The sequence below is a fragment of the Scophthalmus maximus genome, chromosome 3 (genome assembly GCF_022379125.1).
Source record: "Scophthalmus maximus strain ysfricsl-2021 chromosome 3, ASM2237912v1, whole genome shotgun sequence".
NCBI classification, from domain to species: domain Eukaryota; kingdom Metazoa; phylum Chordata; class Actinopteri; order Pleuronectiformes; family Scophthalmidae; genus Scophthalmus; species Scophthalmus maximus.
The window spans coordinates 27,141,847-27,169,011 of record NC_061517.1 but is presented as its reverse complement, the minus strand read 5'-3'; the positions used below and the strand labels follow the sequence as shown (position 1 = coordinate 27,169,011).

General features: G+C 47.1%; 1 protein-coding gene across 2 annotated transcripts in view; it reads right to left on the bottom strand.

The window, feature by feature from the left end:
- Positions 1-27,165, bottom strand: part of LOC118314481 (nuclear receptor subfamily 6 group A member 1-A) — a 73,448-nt gene that overhangs the window by 8,493 nt on the left and 37,790 nt on the right. Inside the window, exons 1-6 of one of the 2 annotated variants that reach the window (XM_035640968.2) lie at positions 17,044-17,281; positions 4,173-4,403; positions 3,054-3,109; positions 2,057-2,217; positions 1,084-1,314; positions 80-334 (exon numbers count right to left, since the gene is read on the bottom strand). In XM_035640968.2, coding sequence (XP_035496861.1) covers positions 80-334; positions 1,084-1,314; positions 2,057-2,217; positions 3,054-3,109; positions 4,173-4,403; positions 17,044-17,059 — 950 coding nt within the window. In that variant the 5' untranslated portion in view covers positions 17,060-17,281. Of the gene's footprint in view, positions 1-79; positions 335-1,083; positions 1,315-2,056; positions 2,218-3,053; positions 3,110-4,172; positions 4,404-17,043; positions 17,282-27,165 lie in introns of those variants that run through there. The other variant, XM_035640966.2, reaches the window with a different exon arrangement.

Sequence of the window (27,165 nt, the reverse complement as noted above, 5' to 3'; positions counted from 1 at the left end):
TAAGAAATATGACCCGAGTTGCAATGTACTTGGGTAATAAAACAGTTGAGGACCAGCCCAAACCAGACGTTCTGCTCACCCCTGCAGTTCATCGTCAGACGGCGTGTACTTGGCGGTGATGTCGGCCAGGTCTCCAAAGATCTGGGCGCTGTAGATGGTCAGACAGGAGAGCAGGATCAGCTCCTGCCAGGTGGAGCTGAGCAGGCAGGTGTAGTCCTCTATGGAGAGCTCGCAGAAGAACGGCAGCTTCTTGATCCAGGAGATCTGGCGGAAGAGCAGCTCGTCTGCCAGACGACACAGCAGGGCGAACAGCTCCACCTGGGTCACTTTGTACCTGGGATGCGCAGAACAGCATTAGAATGGGACACAGACACCTGTCAATCCTAAAATGATCAACGGGATCGTCAGTGAGTTAGTTACTGTGGACACAAGCAACACGTCTCCTCGTGTACTGTGTATTTTTTATTACTGAATTCGTGGACGAGGGGGCAGCGACTCATCTGACTCATAGTGGCTCTTAAGAGCCGCTCGTCTATTTGCTATTTTGTCTGTAATGTAACAAGTTAAGGGAAAAACTTTTATCCTGAAATCTATAGAATATCATGAGGATCTGCCCACGTATGGGACAGTGACAGTGAGGTGGTGAGTTCAGTGAATCCACCAGTCTGTAGTGATTTATTCAACCACTAGATGGCTCATGTGTCCTGTGTGAACAGTCACAGATTAACTGGCTCCATATTATATACACAGAAATCATTTTTGCACACATTATTAAGTTTGACATGGAACCCAGTGTGCAGTCAGCTTCACCTCCAACAGTTTGTTCTAAATTCTACATGGAGTCACAGACGGGGACAACCAATCAGGAGACAGGCTGAATTAAAAGGTCCTTTGGCCATGAGTTATTAAAAATATTTAGCTGAGAAATAAAGGAATATAAAACTGCATGTTTGGAATGAAATAAACTCTTGGACAGCTAAACAATGACTTGTCATTAATTTGACTTTGTTTCAAGACAGTTTGTAGTTAACAGGATGAGATTTAAAAGAAAGATCTGAATGTGAATATGTAATATACTCTCACCCGTCTTCTATGAGCATGGGCGTGGCCAGGGGGGCCAGGTCCTCAGCAGCCACCAGCTGCAGCACCAGGGGGTGGGACTGTGGGTAGAGGCTGCGGGGCTGGGGGGCCAGCAGGCCCGACTGGGCCGCATAGCTGAACAGGTGAGGCAGGAGCTGGTAGTGTGTGGACATGGAGGTGTTGATGTACTGGTCCCGCAGAGCCGCCGTGTAGCCATTCATTTCCACAGAGCGACTGCACATACACAGAGGTCAAAGGTTACACACACTTTTACCCATCTTACCCATAGTCAGACAAGACTATGGATACGTTTCATGTCTGTGTCCAATGCAGAGCAGTGCTAGTAGTTTCCATCTGCTTCCAGTGTTTGTGCTATGCTAAGCTAAACACACCCAGACCTATTAGGTCTCTGTTCTGGACAGGGACTGTTCCTTTACACTTCATAACCTTTAATCTGCTCTCTGATAGTGTGGTGCAGCTCCGTTCTCCTTTCCATTCAACTTTTTTGCAAATTTCTTGTAGAAACTTGTAGACAAAACTTTGCAGTTGGTTTTGTTCCTGCATAGCAAAGCCTCCGCTGCTCAGACATTCTGTTGTTGTTCATTTCTGCTCAGATTTAAGTTGATAAAACAGGTATTCCTCAGAATAGCTCCCAGGCCGTGTGGCTGCCCAGATAAACCCTCTGTTTTTTACAAATTGAGACTAAAACAAATACCGTCCTGCGAATACCGAGACAATATTTGTCCTTGGTGAGTGCAAATGGACAATGTGCTCGTCTCCATAGCAAGAAGATAGTGCTGCAAGTTCTTTGTGTTTTTCTATCATCACCGAGCCGGAGGAGCGGCATTCTTAGGCTGATGAAGGCCTCAACTGAAGTCTGGGTGAGACGAGAATGAGGTGTTAGACTGTCAGGCTCGGCTCATTATCTCAATGACGGGCCTCGTGCGGCACGGAGTGGCTGAGATGAGCGACTCACTTGGATGACAGGGTGGAGGCGGGTGACGGCTGGTTGCCCTCCGAGGCTCCGTTGCTGGGAGAGCTGTGGTCGCTGTCGCCGTTGTTGCCCCAGGTGTGCTCGGGGGCATCCTCCTTAAACTCCTGGCCAGACATGATGCGCTCTATCTCCTCCTCTGTGATCTAAAAGACGTTCATTTATGTATTTAGTGTGGAGCTTACAGCGCATCCTGCAGTGACCAAAAGCACCTTGGGTTTCAGTTCAACTGAAAAGCATTGACGAGCTTTGTGCTGCTTCTCACTGACGAGCTGAGGAGCAAGGACACGGTCACACAATGAAAACAGGGAGGTAGAGAAAGAAAGAAAGGAGGCAAACAGGCACACACACACACACACACACACACACACAGACACACACACACACACCTAAAACAATAGAATCCTCACAGGTCCATGCAGGGAGAGAGCACAGACGAAAGCTGTTTTAAAAGGCATTGACATCACGGAATGGAGTGTCTTGTATCTGTATCTGGGGTCAATTCATTTTATTTTCTATCAATTCCGTACATATTGAAACAGCAATTCATTCCATACTAATGACAGAGAGCTCCTCCTTTCATTAGGGTTTAGAAATAAAGCTGTATTTTATTAGAAGCGGGGTTTCTGCTGAATTGATCTGGGATGAATTGAGCGCGGCTCAGTGGCACTTAGCCTCGTGTCACCTATGTTCCTGACCATTTGTTCCCTCACATGAAGTCACTTTGAATAGGGAATAATCAGTGCTACATGATAATTCTGGTGCTATAACAAGGTCAGCGCTCACGCGGACTACATACTCTACGGGTAATCACACATTATTAGCATTACAGCACTCCAACTCAGTGTTATTGATGTGAATGGTTTGGGCACTACATGGTAAGCGAGCTAACTGTGGGACTGAGCAGGATCATAATGTGTATGAGTGACTGGAGGCAGGGAGCGGGTCAGCGAACATGATTGTTGAACATGCAGTGATTTACCTGAACAGGCCCGATGCTCTTGTTCCTCCCTCCTGGCATCCCATCCTCCCTGATCGCTACAGGACAAACAGTAAGAAATCATCATCTGCATTTGGTCTACACACTAAAACATGACAAGTGTCACAGCTCGACCTAGTGGCTGAAACAAAGCACACACGTGATGGGTTCTCTAACTGTCTGTTGGCAGACAAACGTTCTTTTCTGTTCGCTTGGACTCGTTTGTTAGACACCGGGAGTTAAGTTCACCTCTTTCATGTGTCAAGATGAGCTCCTGAATCTAAACAACGGGAGAATACGTGATACAAACAAGGCCCTCAGGTAGACGACTGAGGAAGTCACTGTGATGTTCATCCACTAGGGGGCAGCATATGCCTAAGACACAAAGAACCCAACTCTCACTAGTGACAACGGCTGCAAGTGAAGAACTGTAGGAACATTTATTTCATGGCTGATTGATGTACATGAATAAAAAGGTAACACCGTGTAGTAGATGTCAATATCAAAAATTGGATATTGTCAAAGACTAAAAGTCTTCTGGTTTTAACCAGTTGTCTGTATTATATAAAGAATAATGTCATTTCATTGTCTCTTTGTTTAAGTTAATGTATAAGCATGAATTTTTAAGGGCATATTAATATTCAACAAAGCCTTAATGAGACCCAATAACAGTTTGGAACAAGTCTGATCAGATTACAGCTAAAATTATTAGCCAATTGAATAATTGAGAGAATTAACAGTTTCAATATTTTTACAACTGGTCATCAACCTTTCAGCAAAAAAAGATTTAGCTTCTAAATTGTGAGGATGAGCTGCTGCTTGTCATGATCACACAAACAGTCTTATCCATGTGATGATGTAATAGTAATATTATTATATATTAATACATCATCTAAGAAATTACAAATGACACATTTCAATATGATTTTTAGATAAATTAATAATGAAGACTAACCATAGAATAAAATTTTTCATTTACAATAGTCTCATTTCACTTTTCACAAGGCGAAAACTGGATGTACACTGTTGAAATGTGCTTTTACCATAACTTATTATCACTGAGTGGGACCCCTGACGGATTCTGATGAAAGAGACACGTTCCTGCATGTGTCCACACATTACCTTTGCGATTCATCCCCATTTGCAGACACTTGAGCAGGCGGCAGTACTGGCAGCGGTTGCGCTGCTTGCGCGACATCTCACAGTTCTTGTCGCGGCTGCAGCGGTACACGCGCTTGTTGCAGATGCTGCGCTTGAAGAAGCCCTTGCAGCCTTCACAAGATATGATGCCATAGTGCAGGCCTGTGGCGCGATCTCCGCAGATAAGACAAGTACGCTGGTCAGCTGGATCATCTGCAGGGGGTGGACAGAAAAGGGAAAGATTTAGAAATCTACACTGGATGCAAAAGCCTTGCTGGAGGCACAAGTTTTGAATTGAGATCATGGGGGCGGTAAATGTGAGTCAGACACTGGCTCATCCAAAGGATGCTTAAACTCTGACTCTAATTGTGACAGTGGAGGTGTAACAGCCAGCAGGATGGAGAGTGAGGTGTAACAGGATGGAGAGTGAGGTGTAACAGGATGGAGAGTGAGGTGTAACAGGATGGAGAGTGAGATGTAAAAAGGATGGAGAGTGAGGTGTAACAGGATGGAGAGTGAGGTTTAACAGGAAGGACAGTGAGATGTAACAGGATGGAGAGTGAGGTTTAACAGGAAGGACAGTGAGGTTTAACAGGAAGGAGAGTGAGATGTAACAGGATGGGGAGTGAGATGTAACAGGATGGAGAGTGAGGTGTAACAGGATGGAGAGTGAGGTGTAACGGGATGGAGAGTGAGGTGTAACAGGATGGACAGTGAGGTGTAACGGGATGGAGAGTGAGGTGCAACGGGATGGAGAGTGAGGTGTAACAGGATGGACAGTGAGGTGTAACGGGATGGAGAGTGAGGTGCAACGGGATGGAGAGTGAGGTGCAATGGGATGGAGAGTGAGATGTAACAGGATGGAGATTGAGGTGTAACAGGATGGAGAGTGAGGTGCAACAGGATGGAGAGTGAGGTGTAACAGGATGGAGAGTGAGGTGTAACAGGATGGAGAGTGAGATGTAACAGGATGGAGAGTGAGGTGTAACAGGATGGACAGTGAGATGTAACAGGATGGAGAGTGAGATGTAACAGGATGGCGAGTGAGGTGTAACAGGATGGCGAGTGAGGTGTAACAGGATGGCGAGTGAGGTGTAACAAGATGGAGAGTGAGGTGTAACAGGATGGAGAGAGAGATGTAACAGGATGGAGAGTGAGGTGTAACAGGATGGAGAGTGAGATGTAACAGGATGGAGAGTGAGGTGTAACAGGATGGAGAGTGAGGTGTAACAGGATGGAGAGTGAGATGTAACAGGATGGACAGTGAGATGCAACAGGATGGAGAGTGAGGTTTAACAGGAAGGACAGTGAGATGTAACAGGATGGACAGTGAGATGCAACAGGATGGAGAGTGAGATGTAACAGGATGGAGAGTGAGGTGTAACAGGATGGACAGTGAGATGCAACAGGATGGAGAGTGAGATGTAACAGGATGGAGAGTGAGGTGTAACAGGATGGAGAGTGAGGTGTAACAGGATGGAGAGTGAGGTGCAGCAGGATGGAGAGTGAGGTGTAACAGGATGGAGAGTGAGGTGTAACAGGATGGAGAGTGAGGTGTAACAGGATGGAGAGTGAGGTGTAACAGGATGGAGAGTGAGATGTAACAGGATGGAGAGTGAGATGCAGCAGGATGGAGAGTGAGGTGTAACAGGATGGAGAGTGAGATGTAACAGGATGGAGAGTGAGGTGTAACAGGATGGAGAGTGAGGTGTAACAGGATAGAGAGTGAGGTGTAACAAGATGGAGAGTGAGGTGTAACAGGATGGAGAGTGAGATGTAACAGGATGGAGAGTGAGGTGTAACAGGATGGAGAGTGAGGTGTAACAGGATAGAGAGTGAGGTGTAACAAGATGGAGAGTGAGGTGTAACAGGATGGAGAGTGAGATGTAACAGGATGGAGAGTGAGGTGTAACAGGATGGAGAGAGAGGTGTAACAGGATGGAGAGTGAGGTGTAACAGGATGGAGAGTGAGATGTAACAGGATGGAGAGTGAGGTGTAACAGGATGGAGAGTGAGGTGTAACAGGATGGAGAGTGAGATGTAACAGGATGGACAGTGAGATGCAACAGGATGGAGAGTGAGGTGTAACAGGATGGAGAGTGAGATGTAACAGGATGGACAGTGAGATGTAACAGGATGGAGAGTGAGGTGTAACAGGATAGAGAGTGAGATGTAACAGGATGGAGAGTGAGGTGTAACAGGATGGAGAGTGAGATGTAACAGGATGGAGAGTGAGGTGTAACAGGATGGAGAGAGAGGTGTAACAGGAAGGAGAGTGAGGTGTAACAGGATGGAGAGTGAGATGTAACAGGATGGAGAGTGAGGTGTAACAGGATGGAGAGTGAGGTGTAACAGGATGGAGAGTGAGGTGTAACAGGATGGAGAGTGAGATGTAACAGGATGGAGAGTGAGGTGTAACAGGATGGAGAGTGAGGTGTAACAGGATGGAGAGTGAGATGTAACAGGATGGACAGTGAGATGCAACAGGATGGAGAGTGAGGTGTAACAGGATGGAGAGTGAGGTTTAACAGGAAGGACAGTGAGATGTAACAGGATGGACAGTGAGATGCAACAGGATGGAGAGTGAGATGTAACAGGATGGAGAGTGAGGTGTAACAGGATGGACAGTGAGATGTAACAGGATGGAGAGTGAGATGCAGCAGGATGGAGAGTGAGGTGTAACAGGATGGAGAGTGAGATGTAACAGGATGGAGAGTGAGGTGTAACAGGATGGAGAGTGAGGTGTAACAGGATGGAGAGTGAGGTGTAACAGGATGGAGAGTGAGGTGTAACAGGATGGAGAGTGAGGTGTAACAGGATGGAGAGTGAGATGTAACAGGATGGAGAGTGAGATGCAGCAGGATGGAGAGTGAGGTGTAACAGGATGGAGAGTGAGATGTAACAGGATGGAGAGTGAGGTGTAACAGGATGGAGAGTGAGGTGTAACAGGATAGAGAGTGAGGTGTAACAAGATGGAGAGTGAGGTGTAACAGGATGGAGAGTGAGATGTAACAGGATGGAGAGTGAGGTGTAACAGGATGGAGAGTGAGAAGTCATGTTGAGCCTATGTTTTATTCAGAGGAGGCAGAAAGATAATATGACAAGACTGATTTGTTTACAATCTCTCCTTTCTCTTCTCCTAACAACAGTGAGATCAGATGTAGAGACCTTTCTCTCTGAGGACGGCCTCTACCGTCACACACACACACTCACACACACACTCACACACACACACACACACACTCACACACACACACACACACACATTGTACTGCTCTATCCATCCAACACCAACAGTATCTTGTAACTTGGCGAATGTTCCGATCAAGTGTTTTTGAAATGGACCAGCAGTCAGGCCATAGCAGCGATGTCTCAGTAACTCCCGTCTTCCCCTAAAACAGCAGACACTTTGCTGATCACTCCAAACTGTGAAAACTTATTAGGGCAGGAGTAAGTGAGGGCGGTGATCTGGAACACATGTGAGGGGGTATTTGGGTGCTCAGGATAGGAGGAGGGGGCTCGCAGCACAGTAGAGGTGTGGAACAAGACGTCCTGTACAAAGCTCATTAAGAATAGTAGTAGAAAGGCTCGTGGGCAGCTGGCGGAACGTGGCAGAGCGAGACATTGATCAAACTCTGATTCAAGACGTTGTTTGGATGTATAGAACACACAGATGTGACAGACTTGTGGGAGGATCAGAGACAGATGGATCCTACTCAGGATCTTCCTCCTGAAGCTCCTGAAGTGTGAAGGTGTTTTCAAACCGTAAAGACGGAATCTGTATAAAATCTTATGCTAATCCCGAATATACCTCCAGGCACATGCTCTACACACAGCCACACACACACACACACACACTGCTCAACACACAGCCACACACACACACACACACACACTGCTCAACACACAGCCACACACACACACTGCTCAACACACACACACACACTGTTCAACACACAGCCACACACACACACACACACTGTTCAACACACAGCCACACACACACTGCTCAACACACACACACACACACACACACACACACACACACACTGCTCAACACACAGCCACACACACACTGCTCAACACACACACACACACACTGTTCAACACACAGCCACACACACACTGCTCAACACACACACACACACACACACACACACACACACTGCTCAACACACAGCCACACACACACACACACACACTGTTCAACACACAGCCACACACACACACTGCTCAACACACAGCCACAAACACACTGCTCAACACACACACACACACACATACACACACTGCTCAACACACAGCAACACACACACACTGCTCAACACACAGCCACACACACACACTGTTCAACACACAGCCACACACACACACTGCTCAACAGACAGCCACACACACACACACACACACACACACACACACACACACACTGCTCAACACACAGCCACACACATACACACACACACTGCTCAACATACAGACACACACACACACACACACACACACACACACACACACACACACACACACACACACACACACACACACACACACACACACACACACACACACACACACTGCTCAACACACAGCCACACACACACTGCTCTACACACACACACACACACACACACACACACACACACACACACACACACACACACACACACACTGCTCAACACACAGCCACACACACACTGCTCGCCACACACACACTGCTCAACACACAGCCACACACACACTGCTCAACACACACACACACACACACACACACGCACACACACTGTTCAACACACAGCCACACACACACTGCTCAACACACAGCCACACACACACTGCTCAACACACACACACACACACACACACACACACACACACACACACACACACACACACACACACACACACACACACACACACACACACACACACACACACACACACACTGCTGTACACACACACACAGAGAGCAGCCTCGCTGCTGCTGATCTGTGGAGGTTCGACTGGGATGGAACATGGCACATATCAGGAGGTCCTGATCGAGGTTGGACTTCTACCTCAATCCATTACTCTGTGCTATAAAGAAATGTTCTGATCCACTAATCTTATTTTTTTGGGGAGTTTGTTTGTAATCTTTCATATTTTTGGACAATCACCGTTTGGTGGAGCCGGTAAGAACTCTGGAACGTAACCATGGCAACACACTGGTATTTGTTAGACATTGAAAACTGCTGGTTCCATCTTCAACAATATGAGGGTTTTTTTAAAGCTTTTTCTACAATCCTCTGTTTGAAAGACTCGTCTTAAAGGTGATTAGTGACTGTAGCTCTCAGATACATGTATATGTAAAGCAGCATGACGTGAAAATACTCAAGTAAAGTACCTCAAAAATTCTTCTACTCTCTCTGAGGTACAAGTATAGAACACAAGACTTTTTTATTTCCTCTGTGTATCGTGCCTCAAAGCAGTGTTCAAATTGCAATATTAATGAAATATATGATTATTATTATTATCCATGCCATGCAACAAACTGTTTGTTTGTTGCATGGACCTTTAGCCTCCTATGGGATTCACAGGTTCAAAGCCAATAATAGAGCCAGACAAGCAGGAGTGTGGAGCAGGGAGGTTCACAGGGAGCCTGGTCCCACACGTAAAGAAAACAATCCTACTTTGTGGATTCATACAGTTTCTGCCCCAAATAGTTATTAATAATCATCATATCATAGAGTTATTTCTATACATTATAGGCAGTATTATAGGGAGTCAGAACCTCATCTCTATGGAACAAATTGGTTCAATTAAACATTTAATCGACAAAAAACCTCACAACTGCAAATAGTCCAAGTAGACCTGGAAAACAGATCAGACATTTTTCTTTGATAAATGATCTGATAAATAAATGTTCTCCTGTCAGAGAGAGCCTGTGTGTGTGTGTGTGTGTGTGTGTGTGTGTGTGTGTGTGTGTCTATACATGTATATTACACTGTATATATAATTTAATAATTTAAGCGGCAGCTCATCAGAGGCATGTGACTGAGCTGCGAGCTAAGCCCCCTCCCAGAGAGGGGGTTTCCATGGCAGGCTGCAGGGTTCATGCACTAAGGTAATTAGAAGGGGGGGGGGGGGGGGTGCACAGCATAAAGCCTCTCCCAGATAATGAATGGTGAGTAGAGGACTTCTAAAGCCCAGAGAGAGAGATTACCATTTGAATGATGCTGTGAGGTTTAAGTTTGCTGTATGCAGAAGTCAGGGGCAAACACACTGTACAGAACCAACGGGCCTCCCACGGTGAGCCCGTCCCAGGACCCGGTGAGCCTCCCGGGACCCGGTGAGTCTCCAGGGACCCGGTGAGCCCGTCCCAGGACTCGGTGAGCTTCCCAGGACCCGGTGAGCCCGTCCCGGGACCTGGTGAGTCTCCCGGGACCTGGTGAGTCTCCCAGGACCCGGTGAGCCCGTCCCGGGACCTGGTGAGCTTCCCGGGACCTGGTGAGTCTCCCTGGACCCGGTGAGCCCGTCCCAGGATCCGGTGAGTATCAGGTCCCGGTGAGTCTCCCGGGACCCGGTGAGCCCGTCCCAGGACCGGGTGAGCCTCCCAGGACCCGGTGAGCTTCCCGGGACCCGTTGAGGCCGTCCCAGGAACCGGTGAGCCTCCTAGGACCCGGTGAGCCCATCCCGGGACCCGGTGAGCCCGTCCCAGGACCCGGTTAGCCCGTCCCCGGACCCGGTGAACCTCCCAGGACCCGGTGAGCCTCCCAGGACCCGGTCAGCCCGTCCCAGGACCCGGTGAGCCTGCCAGGACCCGGTGAGCCTCCCAGGACCCGGTCAGCCCGTCCCAGGACCCGGTGAGCCTGCCAGGACCCGGTGAGCCTCCCAGGACCTGGTGAGCCCGTCCAGGACCGGCTGAGTAATTCGACCCAGCTGAGGTGAAGTGGACTCTGACCGAAGAGAGGGATATCCTCTGTGTCTCTCAGCGGACGCAGGGTGACCTCAACGCCTTATTATTAACACAGTTCCATCACGGTTTAAATAGTATTATTATTATTACATAGACAGCCAATGATTATCTCCCTTATTGATTCATTTGTAGAATATTGTCTTGATCAATGTAAATTGAAAAAGGTCCACATATTTTTTGGAAAACCATTGTTTGATGACTTGTGTCCAAACAAAGTTTCCTCTGGTTTAACACAGACAAGAGCCCCACGTCCTCACGTCTGGAACAGGACATGTAACATTATGATTCCAACAGAAAAAGAATAAATGAATTTGCCTTAAAGATTCATAGATATGTATCGAAAAATTGGACTTCATTCAAAGTAAATGTGTGGAACATCTAATCTATCCACACCACAGTATTCAATGTTGCACGCATCTCTTCATACATGCAGTTTGTAAATTTCTGCAGAACTACAGTAAAGAGGTTCGTTTAATGTATACTGTCACATAAACGAGATATAGATTATACTGTGGGTCCCCTGAATTCATGTTTGATAATCTCCTGCATGCTGGCTCTGGGTGGACTTAAGGCTGGGTGACAGTTCTCTCATGTGTGAGTTGAGGGGCAGTTCAGCTGCTCGAGTCAGAATAAAGAGCTTTTCAGCTGCTAAGCTTCAGAGTAAAGAGGAGCGACACGTCAGCGACGCCTGAGAAGAAAGAGCCCACAAACCTCTGAACTTCTCACCGTCTTCCTCACAACGCAACAGTGCACTTTCAGCTCAAACACCACGCATGTGGAAGATCACACCGATGACAGTATGGATCCTCACCCCCTCACACAGCCATTTGTCAGACCATGTGCTCATTCAGAGAAGACATTAAAACCATATATTTCACCGGCCAGCCCATGTGAAAGGCCCGACTTCCTTCAGGGAGGAAAAGACTCAATGGCCATCAGTTGCCTTCACTCAGGCTTATTTGCCAAATCTATCACCCTCCCTTTCAAGTGCATGGCCACCATATAAACAGGCCGATTCACACGTTCACACACTTGATCTCAGTGTGTTACGTCCTATGACTCCTCCTCCTCGTCCTGCTGGAGATAACAGTTAAATATTCATGACATTTACCTCAGGAATTCACACTAACCCTAACCCTATCTGGAGATATTTGTCCCTGACATTTCTGTCTCCACACAAATACAATAAAGTTTCTGATGCTCACAACAGATTTCTCTGGAAAGCGCACGGGACACTTCACATGGAGCATGTCGTCATTAGGAAGGAGCTGCAGTGTTTCTTGTCCCGGTGGTTTCATCTTACATAGAGGAGAGGGGTTGTGTGTACAACCTGCCTGACTTGTTGAGACGGAGCCAGGTCTCTGTGGTCTCAAGCTGGTAACAGAGATGCATCGTGGCTCAATCATGTGTACATGAAGGCTGATTTATTCCTATACACTATATATTATATCTGATTTAACAGATCTGATCTATGACAATTACTACAGAGGTGAGTACAGCAGTGTGCCTGAGGACGTTAACACGTCTTCACTAGAGCCTGACTCATTAATATACTGATATATATATATATATATATATATATATATATACATAGAGAGAGAGCCCTTTAATGTTGAGCTAATTTTCATTTTTATTATCCATGACAGAGACGCAGAGCTTCCGTCTACTTGAATTGATAGATGAAGCCTCCCGAGGGTCAGCTACAGTGACGCTAATACCTTTTCATTTTAAACAGCATATATTTTGTTACATTTACACCTGGTGTCCACGTTACTCCTCAGTTTTCGAGACCTTTTGGTTCTCGTCAACAGCACAACAGCACGTATCCCTCCCTGACCTGTCAAGGGACCACATTCACAGAAAACAGAAGAGACCAGCAACAACAAACATGTTACATTCAGTAACAGCGTCACCTCGTCTTCATTATGATGTCATATGATGTATGAGTGTGGGGGAAGTCTTATAATGTCCAGTGTGGCTCAAGTGTGACACAACATCAGGTTATCTGAGCGTTTCAAACAGAAACTCTCTGTTACTAACTTTGAATGATGTGGGCGTTAACCAGCTAGTTGCTGCATTATGGGAAAATTAAAGATTCAATGTGTCAGTGTGGTGTGGTGTTATGACTAAAGTCAGGATATCTCAGTCTTTCTTATCTTTAAATGTCAACTTGAGAGAAATGAAAACCTAAATAGCTGAAGTGTCACTTCTTGCACAGTAAATGGATTATACACAGCTAACAGGGTCTCTACGTCAGACTGTAGACTGTTGATAACTTTATACACTAGGGTGACATGGACACAACTGTAAACATGTTCCTCAGTCAAGTAAGAATTTTGAATAGCACATACTGAAATACTGAAAGTAAGAAATATTCATTTTGTGAATGTTTTGCAAAGTCATAAAAGAAGGCAGGGCGAGGAATCCCCGAGGCGAAGTGAGAGATGGGTTATAAAAGCACTACTTCATCTTGAACCACACCCTCTCTTTCTCTGGCTTGGGTCAAGGAACCCTCATGTCACCACACACACACACACACACACACACACACACACACACACACACACACACACACACACACACACACACACACACACACACACACACACACACACACACACACACACACACACACACACACACACACACACACACACACACACACACCCCCGAAGACCCACTAAAGGCTGCATTGTTTCTCAGGGGTCAGCCTAGGTTTCATTCCAAACCTCAACGTAAACCAGGAAATGCAAGTTGAGCATTCTAGGGCCCGGCCGGTGGCTCAGACAGACAGGGCTCTTGTCCTGGCCAGTGTCCACGGTGGTTTCATCTTACACAGAGGAGAGGGGTTGTGTGTACAACCTGCCTGACTTGTTGAGACGGAGCCCGGTGTCTGTGGTCTCAAGCTGGTAACAGAGATGCATCGTGGCTCAATCATGTGCACATGAAGGCTGATGTGAGTGACTGCTGCTGCTGCTCTGAAGGGTTTTGTCTCGGGCTCTCCATCACAATGTGCCCAGCTGAGACAGGCAGCGGGGGATGGAGGAATGTGCTGTACTTTTCCGCTGCTGGCACCCACCCACCCACCCACTCTCATGCTGTCTCTGCCTTTCTCCTTCCCCCTTTGCACCTCCTCATATCTCTTCTTGTGCTCTGAAACGTCTCCCTCCTACCTGGGGGAGAGGGAGGGAAGCCTGTTGCCCACTTACTCTGACTGGTATGTGCAAAGCATTTGAAGCCCCTCTGGGATCCAGCATTCCCAGCGGCCGACACTGTGATGCTAATCTGTAAAGTTAGGTGCATGCAGTTGTAGATCGGGCTCATCCACGAGACAAAGGCAACCTGTTGACATTACTGTCGTGATAATATACACCCAGGCTTAGAGGCGGAGTCATTAGCATTCAGTAATACCACACCACAGATAGGCCACATATTACTGTAATGCTAATGCTGCCGATGCTACTCTGTTACACAATGTGGGACAGGCCTGAGCTGGAGGAGTCTCCCGCCCGCCTCAGCTCCGTTTGCATCCGAAAAGACCGTTTCAATGCTTTTTTTAATGCAATGTAAATTCCACATGAGAATTAATGTCTACACAGGAAACGTTTAAATTGGCTGTGTGTGTGTGGACCAGTGTTTCTGTTTAGTGATGTACAGGGAACATGAAGAGTGCTGACGCCTGCATTTACAGTAAAATCACCTTATTTCAGAATCTTACATGAATAATATCAACATCTTCTGGAAGTTTGTTGTTTTCTCAAAAGAAAAAATAGGTTAACAAAGTTACCGTAACAATGAAATTGGTATTATAATTATAACTACATACATGTATAGCTATAACTCTTCTCATGAGTCGTGCTATAGTGAATTTAGTCAACCAGTGTAATCAGTTAAAACATCATCATGTACTTCTTGACATCTTCCTGTTATTCGTTATCCGTAAATGGAGTTTGTTGCGTTGGACACAAACGATCGTACAGGATTAAAATGTGCCTGTGAGGTTTCTTCTCCTGATTACTTGTCAACTTTTTATTACGTTTGCATGTGATTGTTATGTATTTAGTTTTATGCCGACATAAAAAAGAGTTAAAGCCGTGTGGAAATGAGTCGTGTCCTGTTTCCTTCATTACTGTTGCTGAACATGAAACCTCTGGTTGAGAAGACAGCAGGCTCTGGTTCTGGCCCTCAGCTCCTCTTTCATGTCAAACTTTAAAAAAGCCAACATGTGCTGATATGAACCATGTGCTGAGTTTATGGCCCCTGCATTTTGATACAGACTCATGTAAAAGTGCTGTTAATGAACGTGGAGTCTCCTCTGAATCAGCAGCAACGAACTCCCACTGATTCGTTCTCATGCAGGAAAGACGGAAACAGATGTTTGGCCTCAGTCGATTGTCTTTTCTTAACATCTCCCATTAAAATGAGCATGAAACAAAAAGTACGTTTGCAATGCCTCAGGTAAGTTAAGTGTGTGTGTGTGTGTGTGTGTGTGTGTGTGTGTGTGTGTACGGGGGAAGGGTGCTGTGGCAGTTGAAATAACACACCCTTGAAAGACAAAGATCGGCAACATGACGGACTTGATGGTTTGGTTTGACGAAGCTGAGGAGATGAAATGTTTAAAATTTTCAATTCAGAGAAACGAGCGAGCGCAGAACGAGCGGCTTCTGTTATTGGCTATTTATAGACGAGCATTACAGAGTCCCCGGAGTCCCTGACCTCCCCCACCGTTACTATTGATCTTCACAGCCCCTGCCCCTGAATATACATCCCCACCAACAACCTCTCATCATGCCTCTCTGTTCACCGCCAGTGCTTTGGGTTTTTCTTCAGCGCAGCTACTTTGAGACGCGCTTCCTCGAATACTATAAAACACAATCTCAAAACAAGAGCCAATGCAAAGGGTGGAGTTGTAGCAGCAGCAGTGAGGAGGTTGCCTCCTTCAGATGGAGCACAACTAAACATGGCTGCTGGCAGAGGGATTAACATGAGGGGGGAAGGGACAAATACAGTATCATGGTTCCTCTGCTACACCAGAGTCCTTGAAGGGAAATAGGAAATGACGGAAATACAAGCAGAAAATCCTTCACGGTCTTTAAACTCCCTGAGCGCCGATAAGAAAATAACGTGATGTGAGTAAACTGCACAATCAATGAACACAGAGAGATGGTCACTTATCAGAGAGCACGCAGCAGCGGGGAACAGTCCACGGCACTGTGCTGAGTCACTTTGTTTGGCCATGTGGAATATATCTTAAGAGTGAGAAAGGATCGCATTCCAAATTCCTGCAATACAAGGGGAGGGAGGGGGGGTCATTGGGAGGCTTGGTGGGTGGGTGGCTGCTCCCTGTGGGATGTAGTGTGAAAACTGCCAAGAGAAGGTTATTTTACTCCAGCACTTAAGATAATTCACAAGCCAAATGAAGCGACAAAAGAACGATGGACAGCTAAGGTCACAGAAAGATGGTCCACGTGAAGAAGAACTACGGCATCATTCAAAACAGGGTCGACGCGAAGAACCGAGAACTGGCAACGGAAAAAATGAAATGTTCAGATGATCAGAGTGATCCTCCAACACATCGACACTGCTGCCTGCATCAGTCCCACAGATCAGCAGTCCACCAGCACACACGTCATCACACACACGGAACAAAGCACATTCTCATTTAGACCGGACACAAATCATTAACTGGTCTCAAGGAAAGAACTAATCCCATCAAATGTAGCTCGCTCACACACACACACACACACACACACACACACACACACACACACACACACACACACACACACACACACACACACACACACACACACACACACACACACACACACACACACACACACACACACACACACACACACACACACACACAGCTGTGTTAAGTGGGGCCTCTCTTACCTTCCCATGGTTCCATCTCATGCTTTTCCCAGTCTGCCTCGGCCCCATTCAAACATGGACTCTAAAGAAAGGCCACTGGGCCCGGTCGCGTCATGACTCTTGTCTTTCTCTGCCTCTCTCTCTGTTCTCTCTCTCCCTGCAACCTAGTTCCTCGACAGCCTGCCCCTCTCTGACCACAGGCAGAAGCCAGCTACACCACTGGTCACTTTACAGCCTGGTCACATGACCGCAGAGTTCAAGCCCCGGGGTCACCGCTTGGCTTGAGGTCCAATGACAGCCAGGGGTTATCTGAGTGGAACTGATAGTCCTATTTTCGCTGCCGTTCAACAATACTACAGACCACCACCCCCTCCCAGCAGTGTCCACTCCCCCCGGCCGTGCCCGTGGCCCTTCTGAAGAGGACTAAAGTGCATGTCCAAGCATAAACACAGGTTCAAGCTGACAAAACACACAGACATTAACTAATTGAAGCACTTAGTGGAGCAGAGAAGAAGGTCGGAGCTTGTGTTTCACAGCTGACTTGGTTACAAACTGAGCAGAGTGGAAAGTCACAGGCTGGAGACCAAGAGGTGGAACCACTTTCTGTTCCTGAACATTCCTCCAAATCACAACATGCTGCATCCCCCCATATCAAAATGTAATGTCAAGTGAATATGCTGACACCTAACAATCACAACTCTTTAGCACTATGATGTTTCATGATGTTGTAATGTACATGGAGATCATGTTGTGTCAACAGAACATGTGCTGGGTGGGTTCCATCAGGGCCACATCACACTGTCAATCACTTCATAAAATCAAAAGTCTACAAATCCCTGCTACTGTTACGTAAACCTTTGTTTTTTGGACTGCTGGTCAAACAGTATAAGAAATGTCAAGACCTTGCTTTCAGTACTGTTGAGAAAATAATCAATGGTTTAATCAATGATGAAGATGATAAGCGATCGAAGGCCAACCTCCTCATGCCACATCTCCTCACTGAATGTTAAGCATGTTCAAATAAATTATTGAATCATGTTTGTGTAACACCAGGTACTGGAAGTTATCAGATGATCAGATACTTTCTGATTTCAATCAAGATTTTGTATTTTCTATTTGGACCAATTTCTTGTGCATCCGCATCCATTTGTACATTTAACCTTAAATAATGAAAGCAACGACAAAGAGTATTGCACTGAGGGGAGGCGGGGACTCGAATGACCATCCAGTTCTAATTCACCTGGCAGTGGAGCTGGGTGTGGGCTCCCCTGGCAGATGTGCCTGTCAGCGTGATTTAACCCCTTCATTTGGTGCCATGGTAACCAGCCTTAACCCTAGGAAGCGACAGCAGTATCTTACCCTCCAGTGGGTTCTCTTCCTTCATCCCCTCCAGTGGCCTGGCTAGGGGACCATAGTGAGAAGCTTCCAGTGTTTGAGCAGTGTGCCACACCTCCAACCTGGTGCTCTGGGTCCGGCAGCCTCTCCTCTGTGTGATCCTATCTTCACCCTCCAGTGCACAAGCCTGTCCTGGTCATCCAGCCAGTGTCCCAGCCCACCCTCTCCACAGCTCCACCCTACCAATACCTCCCCACCCCCACCCTCGGGCCCAACCCCCCATGTGAATGCTAATGACCTGGCCGCACTAAGTCACATATAAGAAGCTTTTCACATTCAAACGCAGCACAGAAGGCCGGCTGGTATGAATGCATACTGTCAGGGAGAGAAGCGAAACACGCTGCTGGGCTCGGGAGGCTTCACAGAAACAGAGACCGAGCTGCCCCCACCCAGCAGCTCGGAGAGCAGGTAGAGGCCAGTGGAACCTGTTGGTGTGGACAGAGACGTGAATACTATGAAAGTCTGCTACCACATGTCAAGAAGTATAGGAATGATGTGATCAAAGTGTAATGATCGGACATTTCTGTACATGCAGATTTGAGCTAAGGCCTGAGGAACATGGGAAAGTAAACTGCCTCATTCTACTTTACATGCAGACATTGATTTGTACAGAAGACATTCTCATAGTTTAACTAGCCTCCATTACCAGTGGCTTAGGTCACCCTTGACCTTAGCACCTTTCCTCCCATGTGGCGCAGATGAACAGCATAATCAGCCCCGGTGCCTTTAACCTTGAAGTCCACTGGAGCCCAGACAACACTGAGGCTGTGCTGGTTATGTGCTGCCAGGACGCAGTGAGGCTTCACCCATCACACACTGCTCTCACAACTCTGTCACCTTCCCTCGCTTGCAATATGTCTCGAGACGCTGAGACTGGACCAACTCCTGAGAGCAGGTTGTCGTCTTGTTGTCCGACATCGGTCCCAGCAGCCGCAGCTCGATCCTGACTCGCTCTGCAGACCTTTCAACCTGAACATCTCGGAGCTGAGGTGCTCAGTTGATTCAATGTTTGGTGCCTTGTTTTCTGCATTTGCCTAAACAATGAGTAACAAAGGGCATTTCTTTGTGGGAGCTCCCCTCCCCCTCCACACTGTCACAAACCTCTACACAGTTCACACAAAGAACTTCGACAGGCCACAGGTCACACGACTCTGTTCTCTTACAAATATACTAATATACATTCTGATTCACAGTCAGTCACATTATGGATGGAAGCGTCGTGGGCTCTCCAGACCACCGCACACCCCCTGCACTCCTCTGCAGATGCCTGTACTGAAAATACCTTGTGTCAAACAGACAGAGATATGAATCTCTTCTGCCAAAACTCCAGAAATGACAGGACTTAAAAGGCTCAGGTCTTGTACATTCTTCTCCCCCTCCGGTGCTTCGGGGCGTCGGCCTGTAGCTCGACCCTGAATCAACTGACCCCCGACCCTCGCGGAGACAACACTGACACAACGACCACAGCCTCAGACCCAGAGAGCAGAAGAACAGAAGAATTCATATCCACCGTTACTCCTCACAGAGCTTTTTAAACTACAATGGAACTCATAGCAGCACATTCACTCACCAGGTCCAACCCATCCTAAATATATATATTACATTATATTTATATATTAAACAAAGAAACAAAGAACCTCCGTGGGGAGGTAATGATTTATGATTATATGAAAGTGAAAGAAAGTAATGAAAGATGTTTTGTGTTTGTCACTGTAACGTGGTTTAGAATGATTAGTAATCAAATATCAAACCAATCACCAAGTATCCTCATGTGAATAGTTTGATTGATTAGTTTATGGTTCACAACCTGAGGGAGGGGCCCCCCGGGGGTCCCAAGACAAAACTAAAGGGTCACAAAAGGATTAACAGGTCACAGAAAAACAATACTATATTATTGTAATAATTTTATGAATCCAATCGATTGTCATAACCTGTGACAAGGGATTCATTGGGTTCTCTTTAATTCTCTGATCCTCACTCCAGTCTGTGACCGGTCTGTGACTGTGACCGGTCTGTGACCGTGACTGGTCTGTGAATGTGACTGGTCTGTGACTGGTCTGTGACTGTGACTGGTCTGTGACTGTGACTGGTCTGTGACTGTGACTGTGACTGGTCTGTGACTGTGACCGGTCTGTGACTGTGACTGGTCTGTGACTGTGACTGGTCTGTGACTGTGACCGGTCTGTGACTGTGACTGGTCTGTGACTGTGACTGGTCTGTGACTGGTCTGTGACTGTGACTGGTCTGTGACTGGTCTGTGACTGTGACTGGTCTGTGACTGTGACTGGTCTGTGACTGGTCTGTGGTTGGTCTGTGACTGTGACTGGTCTGTGACTGGTCTGTGACTGTGACTGGTCTGTGACTGGTCTGTGACTGTGACTGGTCTGTGACTCTGACTGGTCTGTGACTGGTCTGTGGTTGGTCTGTGACTGTGACTGGTCTGTAACTGGTCTGTGGTTGTCTGTGACTGTGGTTGGTCTGTGTTTGGTTCTGTGACTGGTCTGTGGTTGGTCTGTGACTGGTCTGTGGTTGGTCTGTGGTTGGTCTGTGGTTGGTCTGTGACTGGTTGGTCTGTGTTTGGTTCTGCTGGCTCTGTTTGTCTGAGCTGATTGTGTCTGTGGAGGATCTGACCTCAGGGTTTTGGTTCGTGTCCGATCCTGTAGATTAGATTTACAATGATCCATGTTACGTTCCCTGAAGCATCTTCCCCCGGAGCTGACGACCAGCAGATCAATGCAGTTGTTCTCTGCCTGAACTTCCAAAGGGCGAATAAAACTGAGGTGACCTGTCCACCATCTTGGATTTAATGAGCACTGGAAACAGCCACTCACACAAGCCAGTCTCAACAGTAATTCATCATGCTTTCATTCTAATCAATACGTTCCACTCTGTGAAACCATTCTGATGAGTCTGAAGACACTTGAAAACAACTTTCTGTTCTCTCACCAGCTCAGGGAAGAACGTTGAATATAAAATGATGTTTCAAACCTACATTATATTGACACACCCACATACTGAATGGAAAAGGCTTTGTACTGGACAGGGCTGGATTCAGCTGATGGGCCCCCGCTGCTTTCCTCAGTGCATCATGTAACTAATATCATATCATTTAATATAGTTGAAGTATGAAGAATTCCATGAATGTGGGAGCTGTTGAGCAGCGCTGACGTCTGTGTGAACGCAGCTGTAGAGATGTCAGGCGAGAGGTTTCTTCCTGCCTCCACTGTTGATAAGATGAGCTAATCATCTCCTGACACCAGTAGAAGTGAACTCAGCAGATTACAGGCTTCATTGCACACGAGTGGCCCAGACATCACCTGAGACAGTCAGCAGTCCATCACTGCTACGTTTTCATCCAGAGTGTTTTAACTCTATGTATCCATCTAACGGTACCGACACCCCTGACGTCACGTGGCCATCCACGCACACGGGCCAGGCGCCAACAGGAAGCAGATTTATACTCTGCAGTTGGTTGTGTAGTTGTAACAACTGCAAATAATGAGAAACAGTAATGTGAAAAGTGAGAGCAGGGAATTCTTTTTCAACTGTTTGGAACATTTCGACCAAGAACAAACTGGTTGCAGGTTTCAACATCATATATATCAAATATAAATGAAATGCAAAAATGACCATTGCGTCTCTAATTTTAACTCACCGCAATAACCTTTTTTCGAGGGGATATTCAACATCCTATAGGCTATCTATGAGTGTATGAATGATTCACTTGCTTTATTGAATCTGTCAGATCAAATCCTTCTAATCTTCCTGCTTCAATCTGTTCATTTTGAAATGTAGAGAAATAAAGGAACAACTGACCTGAAGAGTGAGATTCTGACAGAGACGGGACGCACTTCCCCTTCCTCCTGACCACGCTGTTTCACTACAACACAAACACTGTTTGACCAAATGGCTTCCTCATGAATGAAATAACTCTCCTTTCTCTTACATGCGCAATTGATGCGAGAATGAAACAACAGGTATTCAAAGATTAAAAATAATCATGAATCACGAGCTGACACTGTGCAACTAACACCTGTTAAAACTAAGATCAGAAAGTCCAGTAGATTCTTCTCTGAAAAGAATCAGGTTTCACTCCAACATTACAATTAAATATCCTCAGGTTTCATATTGTTAACAACTACAACATCTACAGAAAACAACCAGAGACTTCTGACAGTAACCACTCTGACACTTGACCCATCCCATCAGAAGGTGGTGGGGTAAGAACACAGTTCCCCACCAGAGGGCGCTCTCACACAGACACAGCGCAGACAAAGAGCCTGACTGGTTGACTCTCAGACCGAGGAGCTGATCGAAGTGTGTGACCCCAGAGACGTTGCGATCTGTAGATGTGGACCAGCAGCTTTAATGATGAGGCTCTCCGTCTGATCTGCTGCCAACAACCAGCTCCACCTTCCATGTTGTTGGGTTTCTGTCTTGACTGGTCTGGATCAACCTACAGATCCTGATCCAAGTGTGGGCTTCATTACTCAACGTTATAGATCCATGATGGAGACATAGGATCCTCTCTATGGCTCTGGTAGATGAACTCTGTATGTGAGAGTCCCCTGGTTGAAACTCTCGGCACAGATCAAATACACGCAGGCAAACACAAACCTGTACCACAATATGTCTGCGGTAGCTCCACAGTGAGGCCCCGCCCCTCTGAAGTGAAGCTCGGCCCTGTTCCTCACAGCAGCTGACATTATTGGCAACGACACGACTCATCTGTCAATTCATGTACTTATATAGAATCTTTTATCATCCTAAAGCTTGTGTTAGACAGAAGTGCTAGAAGTATTTGACGAATGAGCTCATTTGTATTTGTGGATGTGTGATCTGAGGATATTTCCCCCTGCGTGCGGTGAAGCCACCATTGGACATGAATCTTGCATCTCGGTGCTTTTTAAAGGAGGATGAGAGCAGACGTCTCTGCCCGGTGGATAATGACAGGTTAGGCTGGCAGCAGGGCGTCTGCTGCGCCTCCTTCAAAAGAGCTGCTGCTGGAGCCCGAGTGGGGCTGGAGCCTGTCAAATTACAGTGGGGTCCCAGCTCACTTCCCACTCCCTCTGTCTGTCTGTCTGCCGCCCACCTCGTCCCTGACACTCCTCCTTTTCCTCTCTTTTGTCTGTCAGAATGCCAGCAGTGCTTCTCATTTAACCAATCGGAGACACAAAGCGGAAATGTTTCATACCAACAGTAGCCAGCCATGCGCATGCTGCCTCAACTCTCCACGAAGACATTGGATGTGTGTGTGTGTGTGTGTGTGTGTGTGTGTGTGTGTGTGTGTGTGTGTGTGTGTGTGTGTGTGATACTTTCAGCTCTTTTCGGCCCATTTTGGACCAGGCGTCCGCGACAGAATGTGGCCCATTGTGCGACACACGGGACAGTCTGGTTGGTAGCACATCTGAGATGAAGAGGTTCCCAACCTCATCAGCATATCTTCAGAAAGTGTTGGAATATTTTGACTTTTAATATGTCACACGATAAGCTATGACTCTCAGAGGCCATTTTCTACAACAATAGAGGTCCCGACAGTATCGCCTCTTCAGCGCTTCCCCTCCCATATTCCTCATCCCTGCTTTGTCCATATCGAGCTCATCCCCTATTCCTCTCTCATCCAACACCACTCCATATACTCCCACCCCCATCTCCTCTCCATCCCACTCTGTCTTTTAACACCCCCCCTCCTCCTTTTCTGTCCAGCCCTCCTCTTCTTGCTCCAGAACTGTCAGATGGCATTAGCTCCTTTCACGCTCATGGCCTGTAGGAATAACAGCCGTGAACCTCGCCGAACAGCGCCATTTCTCCTGCTCCAGTTAGCTCTCCACTCAGCACAGGCTGCTGCGCAAATACCAATGTTATTCACGTTGTGCCCCTTTACTTACACAACATGCCCCACTAAAGGGCAAAGCCAGGCAGACGCAAATCTCAGCAGAGAAGGTCACGGTGCGGAGAGAGGATGCGTATGTGTTGTATAACACAGTCACGCTCACTCATGATTATTAGCTCGTCCCCTGACTCAAGGATCGACCCACAGCTTTGCTAAGATCTGGCTCACGTGGATCAAAAACGGATCCACTTCTTATCTGCTTATGGAGCCACAGGCCTGAAATTTTGTTAAATATATCAGGCTCAGCTTATTTCCCATGAAGCTTCCGCTGCAGGGCAAGTTGTGGCTGGTATTAAAAGCCCACTGTGACCAATAAGCTGTGAAATGTGCAGAAGTTTTTATTGTGTGGAGAAACAGGGTAGAGTGATTTCGATACGGCACGCACACTGGTATCGGATGCTTCATACGAGCCGCCGCCGCCGCCGCCTGTCCAGCACAGTTCACGTTTTACACTCGAGGAGATTTGACATCTCTAAGTGTCTTGTATTCTCAACTTCTACCTGCGTGTTGAAATCACAAACAGATGTGATGCCTGTCAGACTGAATGGTGTTCATGGTGACTGCCACTGGGCAGAAACACACTCAGTAGAAGAGACAGATTGAGCCAGGACAGACCGGGACAGACCAGGACAGACCAGGACAGGACAGGCCAGACCAGGACAGGACAGGACAGGACAGGACAGACCAGACCAGACCAGGACAGGCCAGGACAGGACAGGCCAGGACAGACCAGGACAGACCAGGACAGGACAGACCAGTACAGGCCAGGACAGGACAGACCAGGACAGACTGGGACAGGACAGACCAGACCAGACCAGGACAGACCAGGACAGACCGGGACAGGCCAGGACAGGACAGACCAGACCAGGACAGGCCAGGACAGACCAGGACAGACTGGGACAGGACAGACCAGACCAGGACAGACCAGGACAGGCCAGGACAGACCGGGACAGGCCAGGACAGGACAGACCAGGACAGACCAGACCAGGACAGGCCAGGACAGGACAGACCAGACCAGGACAGGCCAGGACAGACCAGGACAGACTGGGACAGGACAGACCAGACCAGGACAGACCAGGACAGGCCAGGACAGACCGGGACAGACCAGGACAGGACAGGACAGGACAGGCCATTTTAGCTGAACAACATCAGTACACAACGGACTCTTTCTGTGGTTCGAGGGGATTGGAAGTATGTTCACTATAACAATGAATACATGTTCTGTCATGCACACGTCTGAAGGCATGTTTGCATGTGAGAGGTTAGAGGAAAACTATAAATACATTCTTGAGGGGGTGAGCTGAAATGTGGCAACACAATTATCAGTTTGACGAGTAAGCGCAGATAGATTAATACAAATATGAGGACAGTGTAATTTCTCATTACTGTGTAGTCGACAAGCCCAGCATGGAGGAACGGCTTAGAGGCTAATAATCAGAGCAGATTAGCCTGAGCTCTGATAGAAACTACGCAGGCCTGCTCATCATCCGAGTGATAACCATGAATCATCCAATCAGTCACAAGTGAGCAGTGTGTTTCAACTTATGATTCTGATGGAATGATCCGAGTGTCCGCGACCCATCAACGCGCCTCTCTTTGCCCTCCGTTGGTTTGCTCGTCCTCCGTGTTGATACAGTACGTGAAGGTCGGTACATATTAAGTGTGGCGAGGACGGTGGGCGGAGACATGGCAGCTTCAGAGCACCGGCGTGACTGTGATCTCCGGCCTCCTGCCCTGTGATTTGGCCTCGAAATGACAGAGCTGCCCCTCATTGGGCTACGGGAGGAGAGCTAATGACACGCTGCGTGGGCTAACGTGACTATTAGCCCACTGTGAGCAGCAGGAACTGACGGGAACACAATTCTGTCATTACGCCCCGAGGAGACCTCTAATCAGAGAGGCAGAGACACTCGGAGAGGCCCGAGCACAAAGAGGAAACACTCAGGAGAGCCGTCCAGGTCGTGACGTGAGGGGAATCAGTGCAGTTTGTACTCGTCCTTCAGTCACACCAACATCCAAGTATATGTGACCTCATTGTAATTCATTACATGTCAAGACATTAATGTTGAAAAACTATGGCAGACAATTCTATGGCTGCAACTTCTATTTACTTTCATCAGAACAGCTGATTACTTTTAATTGATTCCTTGATTAACTTATTCATAACCTCAAAAGGTGCATTAAGGCAGAACCCTCACTGTCCCTAAATGATGGATAATGGATGGATGGATTACAACATGAAACCAAAAGGCATTTTGTCTTGAAAAAACCCCAATTTAACTGTCGTAGATTGATTTTTCAAAGGCAAAGTGATCACAGACTAACAGCTCATGTCTTCCAGTCGTAGTGAACAAACTTTCACCTGTTTATTTTGTGGCTGCAGAGCTGCAGCTCAGCGATGAAGAATCTGACACTGGGGCTGGACATTTTCTTCTGGCAGATACCAACTCGTCTCTGCTAGTGAAACGCAGGGGCTGAAAGTGACCTTGTTCAGATTCAAATAGAGTTGTGAAAGGTCCTGTCCCTCAGCCCTGCCCGCTGCACATTACAATGTGTGTTTATTCAAAAGTACAACACATCATGTCTGAAGTGTCAACCTCTTCCACATCCTATCTTATTCTACTACTCTGGTTTCTATTCACGGTACATCCTGGGAGGTGGAACAGCACAATACATACATACTTCCCTTTGACCATCAGAGTCATTTCACCAGGTACCTGACGACTGTGTCCTGAAGCAGTGGACCCTTCATCTCACACTTCAAGTGGATTAACGCAAACACTGAGAAGTTATCACTTCTTCCTACAGTAGCTGCCAAACAGGAATGTGACGAGCCTCCATGTTGTGGCCCACAG